This window comes from Cyphomyrmex costatus, unplaced genomic scaffold (genome assembly GCF_001594065.2).
Source record: "Cyphomyrmex costatus isolate MS0001 unplaced genomic scaffold, Ccosl1.0 scaffold123, whole genome shotgun sequence".
Taxonomy (NCBI): Eukaryota; Metazoa; Arthropoda; class Insecta; order Hymenoptera; family Formicidae; genus Cyphomyrmex; species Cyphomyrmex costatus.
In genome coordinates, this window is record NW_017275207.1 from 5,994,191 (window position 1) to 6,000,517 (window position 6,327).

General features: G+C 38.3%; 1 protein-coding gene across 4 annotated transcripts in view; it reads left to right on the forward strand.

Moving 5' to 3' along the window:
• LOC108782295 (GTPase-activating Rap/Ran-GAP domain-like protein 3) overlaps positions 1 to 4,140 on the forward strand; it is a 28,052-nt gene extending 23,912 nt beyond the window's left edge. For all 4 annotated transcript variants that reach the window (XM_018550540.1, XM_018550537.1, XM_018550536.1 and 1 more), the window contains 6 exons: positions 148 to 433; positions 1,615 to 2,072; positions 2,253 to 2,589; positions 2,954 to 3,040; positions 3,194 to 3,466; positions 3,600 to 4,140. In XM_018550540.1, the coding sequence (XP_018406042.1) occupies positions 148 to 433; positions 1,615 to 2,072; positions 2,253 to 2,589; positions 2,954 to 3,040; positions 3,194 to 3,466; positions 3,600 to 3,847 (1,689 nt within the window). In that variant the 3' untranslated portion in view covers positions 3,848 to 4,140. The remainder of the gene's footprint in view (positions 1 to 147; positions 434 to 1,614; positions 2,073 to 2,252; positions 2,590 to 2,953; positions 3,041 to 3,193; positions 3,467 to 3,599) is intronic.
• Positions 4,141 to 6,327: the final 2,187 nt, after the last annotated feature.

A 6,327-nucleotide genomic window follows, 5' to 3' on the forward strand; every position in this document is an offset into this window, starting at 1 on the left:
TAATAAGAACAAAATTAAAATACATAATATATTCAAATGATATCTCTTTTCAAAAGTTGCAAGAAGAAATAATTCCTCTATTTAAGTATATAGTCTAATAGCGAAAAGGACATGTTAAAGAAAATAATCAACTTGATTTCGTGACAGAGCATGCTAAATCGCCGAGCACTCTCGGATGTCGTGGAGACACCAGGTCGACGGCGAGAAGAGACACGCGCTGTCGAAATGGTGCGAGTCGGACAAGCCCTGAAATTGGAAGCTATCATGCGTGGCCTCGCACCCACCTCTCTCGCCACTGTCGGTCCTTTGAAGCCCAGGCCATGGGAACCGAGATGCATCTATCCCGACTTTCCCCACGAGGTCGTTTGCGGTGATGTCTGGCTGGAGAACAGGCTGATCCTCGCCTCGGACAATGGAACGTTTCTCATCGAAGGTAATCCTGCACGACGTAGATTATCTCAAAATCTAATTGTTCGAGATCTAACACAATTTTGATTATCCGAGAGACACAATTTTCTCTTTCGGTCGAATAATCGAAAAGTTCGATTCTTGTACTAAATAATGGCAAAATAAAATGTAATTAAAAGCCCATTGAGAGAAAAGTAGTTGGTATCTGTGACTATAATTGACTATAATATGATAAAATAATTATGGTAAGAGGAGCTTTATTTTTTATTACTGCTTTATAGTCATCATTAGATGGCTGTAACATTATTAACACATTAACATATTATTAATATTAGATGAATATAACACTTTTCGATATCAATTATTGGATAACATATATATTTTTTATATATAGAACTATAAATGCAACTATATTATACTAATAAATATAATAATTATTATTAAAAGTGTGCAAATACTTAAAAAATATCGAGCAACTGAGCACCCGTGTGAAGCTGGCCCCCCAATATTAAAAAATCGATTTTTTTCTTCATGCATTCGATCGTTTGCTCATCGTTTGCTCACGAATGCTCCGTTGGAATTTTCGTTTGCTCACCCTTAGTTCAAAAGATTTGTGAGCAAACGATGAGCAAACGAATGCATGAAGAAAAAAATCGATTTTTTAATATTGGGAGGCCAGCTTCACACGGATCAACTGAGCGTAGCTCCATAGTAATTTTTGTGTAATCCCTACAGTATGTTCACATATTTCTTGTAGTGCTTACATAAGTTTGTGTAAGCATTGCGAACTCAGGTAAGCAAGGAATATATGAACATACTGTAAAAGGATTACACAAAAATTACTGTGGAGTTACTCTCACTTGCCCTATATTCTTAAATACAATATTTGCACTTTTGAATCTTGAGGATCGGGGAATTCATTCTTCTATTATTATTAATATTAGCAGTAATAACTATAAAAATGGAGCTTCTAATATTTTATTCCATAATTATTTTACCATTCAATTATAAGTGTCAAACACTCTTTTCTCTCAATGTAGCAATTAATAATTTATCGAAGAATGAAATTATTATAACAAAAGCTATTATCGAAAATGCTACGAGAATTTCCAAATAAATTCTAATAATTTTCGAATATTTCAAGGTTTAAATTCACATAATTTCAATTCGAGATATACATTTGCCTTTTTTTTATTTCTTTCCCAGATGGGGTTTCGCACAGATTGCTCTTCGACGAGTCAGTGCAGATCAAGCAACTGGACGTGATCGAGCAGCACGGTATACTCCTATTCCGTGCTGGCGACAAAGGTAAGGAGAGTAGCGTCTACGTTTTCCGGCTACGAGAGTTCGAAAGCGACGCTTCCGTGAGATGCGCTGAGCTGTTCAACGATCGCGAGAACGGCGATCGAGGGAAGGAGGAAGAAGACGACGACGAGGATGTCGAAGACGACGATGACGATTGCGACGAGGACGACGCCGAGGAGTGTGACAATTTCACACGTGCCACCGCCAAGTTTCAGCCGGTAGGACGTCCGCGAGCGCGGATGCGCGTTCGCGCCCCGGCCGTTCGAAGCCGAGCGCATATCAAGGAGAGGAAGCTGCGGCGTACCCGGGGATGCCACTTGTACAGCATCACGAGACCCGGAGGATCGCATTTACGCATGGTAAGAAGACTGAGTCATGCAATTGGTACGGAAAATTAAAATCTGACAAACGCGATTTATCACGATTTTTCCTCGCATGCAACGCACTTAAATGTCCACGCGTTTCTTTTTTATCCTCTATTTTATTACTATTTTAAATTTATATCTATGAGACAAGTCTATGATTATGGCACGAAACAGTGCGTGGTCGTCGGTCGCCGACTCACGGTCCTTCAATGGAAGCACAATGCTGCCTGGACCATCTGGTGCTCGTCAGCCGATACCGACACCGTCGACGGTTTTCTATTAGTGAAGGAATTTACCGCGAGCGAGACGCCCTCATTAGTAACGATGATCGAGAGCGTCGATCCGTCGAACGAGTGGACACTGTGTTGCGGTGCCCGTCATCACTTTGAATTGATCTCCGCTTCCGGTACTTCGAGGATAGTCCACATGGAAGCGACGCCTAAGCCACACTTGGTAGCGGCGTTGGATCTTCGCGAGGACGAGGAGCCGGAACTGTTACTTTGTTACAACAGTAGGTCACGTTCCATTTTAATGCTTAATCCGAGACATCGGCCTCTCAAGTTCAATGATGATTCATAACTGGTTTGCAAGAAATGCATTAAGAGATTTCAGAGAACATTTACTTTTAACACTATAGAACTGCCAACATATATATCTGTTTTTATTATTTAAAAGTGTATAATTATATAAATATATTTAAATATTTTATATACGACTTTTGTGTTGTAAAGAATTAAATTGAGATTAATTTCATTGTACTTCCTTCTCTTCATACTTTTTCTGTAAGTATATATGTAATATAAATATGTACGCATATAAAGATGATCTAATATATTATATTATAGATGCCAATCGATATTCTTTTCTTTCCTTAGATACATGTCACTTTCAAAAGCTGGCAGAAGAGAACACTGCGGCAACCGAATTCGATTTTACTTGGAATTCGATGCCGACAATCGTAGGTGAGACAATTAAAATATTATTAACAAAATCTATATCATAATATAATCACAATAAAATAAAACAGCAATAATCTATTGTGCATTAATCTTTTCATTACTTAAATAGCAGATATCGACGTCTTTCTAAACAGATGTTACATTCGTTTATAACAGCCTGTGCCTTTCCATACGTGATCGCCTTCACTAACGACACGATGGAAATTCGATTGATAATAAACGGCAACCTGGTTCACACGATCGCCATGCCCAGCCTCAACTTGATCACCTCGAAACGGGACATCTTCTTCGCGACCACGGCGCCGGAATTTTTTCCAGGAAAATGTGAGCGAATCCGATTGGACTCGAAACCTCTCGAGAAGGAGGAAATGCCTTGCAGTCCACCATTGACCGCGCAGTCTTCGTCCTCCTCTCGATCCAGTGGTCAAAGTACGTGATCTTTAATACCTTTGCCTCCGTTAAACCTCGAAATCCTCATCGATCCGATCGCTATCTCTGAATGCTTGACAAACGTATTGAGGTCAATCCTCCCCAAATCTTGTGGGGGATCTTCCTTTCGCAGACAGTCAAGGTGATTGGAAGCCGATAAGGATCTACCGGATACCACTGCAGACACTGTCGAGAAGCACGGCGTCCAACTGCAGTCAGAGGAGATGTCCGAGTCCCGCGGAGCCGGAAATCGTTTCCGCACCACCGACCTCCGACAGAACCTTCCTGAGCGTCGAACCTCAACGTGTACACAGCAGGTCCTGCAGCAGCAGTCCTACACCTACACCGACCACGAATTTGCCATCGCCATGTAAAAAGTAGACACCGTAGTTCTTGACGCTTGCTGGCAATCGATTGCATTAATTGTGATCTCAACAGGATCGATTAAAAAAGAAAAAGAAACCGACCGCACGTACCTGATTTCTCTTGTCCTCGTACGAGAGAACACACGGAAATTTTTTGTCATTGTTATGCTATTAGCGCGCGTCGTGCTGCTGTATAACTTGAATGTAAGTGCGACCGCGCATACGAGTTATTGTTTGGTATAGATTTTGACAAAGACATATTAGTGTCTCAATTACAGAGAAGTCTGTCACATAATAATTATTTTTCTCCGCTTCTTATGTCTTTATTTAGATATTCTGCTATTGTTATTTTAACAACGCTTACAAAGCGTTATTTTAATAACGCTTTGTTGTGACGTTTCTATTTGTTCTCAAGTTCATGTAATACAAAAAAAAAAGTTTAAAATGCAAATTGTTTTAAGAAAGACAATTGCGAATATTTTGATAACAAATTCGCGTCCTACGGTGATCCTCTTATCTCGCTAGATTTTTCTTTTAATTTTTTTTCTATATATAGTACGATACATAAAACAAGAGTCTCCGAATTCGTAGAAATATCTCGCAAGATATCCATTCTCTGTATTAAATTAAAATTTCATTTCGCGTCGTTCATAATTAGGAACTTAATAGCGTGATAAGGAGAATTTTCAATACTAATTACTTCTGAATCTGTTCTAAATGACATTGTGTAGTTTCTATCATTGTTTCAACCAATTTTAAACAATAAGATTCAGGCAAACGACTGTAATGGTCAATGGCCGAAAATATTTCTAACGACTTGACCTGGAAACTAAACATGCACTTAATACGTAAAAAAGGGCATTTTTCGGATGCGCGTCAGCTCGATGAATCACGCGTTTCTTCGAATGTAAAGAAGAGGCACACGGAGAATGTTGTCGAAGATGATTGTGCACGGTTGATCGATCCCCGATGATTAAGACCGTCAGGCTACGCTACACACATCCGGACTTATTTTTATTTAATAAGAGATATATAACATAATTATTCCGACATGAGTGTCGATGTTTACGCGTCATGTGTATATAATACAAAGTAACGAATAAAGTATATATGTTACCGTTGCATTTCCATCGAAAACGATAAGCAGTATTTTTTCAATACTTCTCGCGCCTTCTCTATCCATCTATTGAACACTATTCAGTCTAGAAATTTAAGATTGTATTTATCCATTGTTTGACAAACTAATTTGATTGTTTCACGTATATTTTATAAATATATGTCTATATGATCTGTTGTGTCAGCTGGATGAATCATTACTCCTTAAAATAAACTTCACTTAAAACTTAACTTCATATTGTTACATCTAGATTCGATAACGATAATATGAGTGATTGTATAATCGCATTTTATGTATTGCATCAAAGTTCACGATAGTATAAATTTTCTGAAAAATTAGAGGACTACGTATTAACTAGATATTTGGAAAATTGAATGAGTTAGTTTTTCACATAAAATATAGCTTATAATGAGATAAACAAAAATGGACAAAAAATTCAATGATGTATAGTTTTTGCGCTATGGTGTATTAAAGCACAAGTTGTATACTTTTGATATACCATAGTTCAAAAGTTAGCCATTATTCAATCTTGTGTTTATGACATTTTTTATTCATCACATAAGCTACATAATGAATGCTTTAGGAGACACAGACGTCATTCTATCCTTTTTTGCATTCAATGAATAACAAAGATAGGGGGACACTTGTGTCTCCTAAAGGAAAAGCAGAGCTAACATATGAAAATTAACTCATTTCACCGAGATCCAATTTTCTATATAATTAGTACGTAGTCCTTTGTGAGAGAAACATAAAAATATATCCTTTTTCTCTTGGGATCGTCGCGATGAGATTGCATCTAATTTTCATATCTTCTAATTAAGTAAGAGAAATGTTATTTTCGGTCAAAGTGGATCTCAGTGCTTAAATATTTCGGTCTCAATTTACATGCACATGTAATTTTGCACACCTAAAACCTTTCTCACGTTTAAAGCGCAAACACGAATAGAATTGGAGTAATATTACATCACGTATCAAATTGATAAGAATCTCATTGAATTTTCGTATTTTCGAAAATATAAAAATAAAGAGGAAGTCATCGAGAGAAGAAATCAAGGGTTTGCATCACGAGGACCATCGTCGATTCTAAACTTTTTTTTCTTCATCGATAAATTCGACGCGCGATCGATTCGTGCGAATCGAAAAGCCGATCGTGGCTTGAGGAAGCATGTTACGCGGCGACCCCGGTCAAACTCGAGCATTGAACCGTGACGCGATTTTCGTTTGTTTAATACGTGTTTTCCGTTGCAAGAGTTCACTGGCAGTCGGATTACGGCTGCATCGAACCTACATTTGAGGATTGGGCGCCTTTGAGCTTCGCGCAAAAAAAGAAAAATGCAGGCAGTCGAGTACCACTCTCGATTGGAACTTGTAGGGCTGTT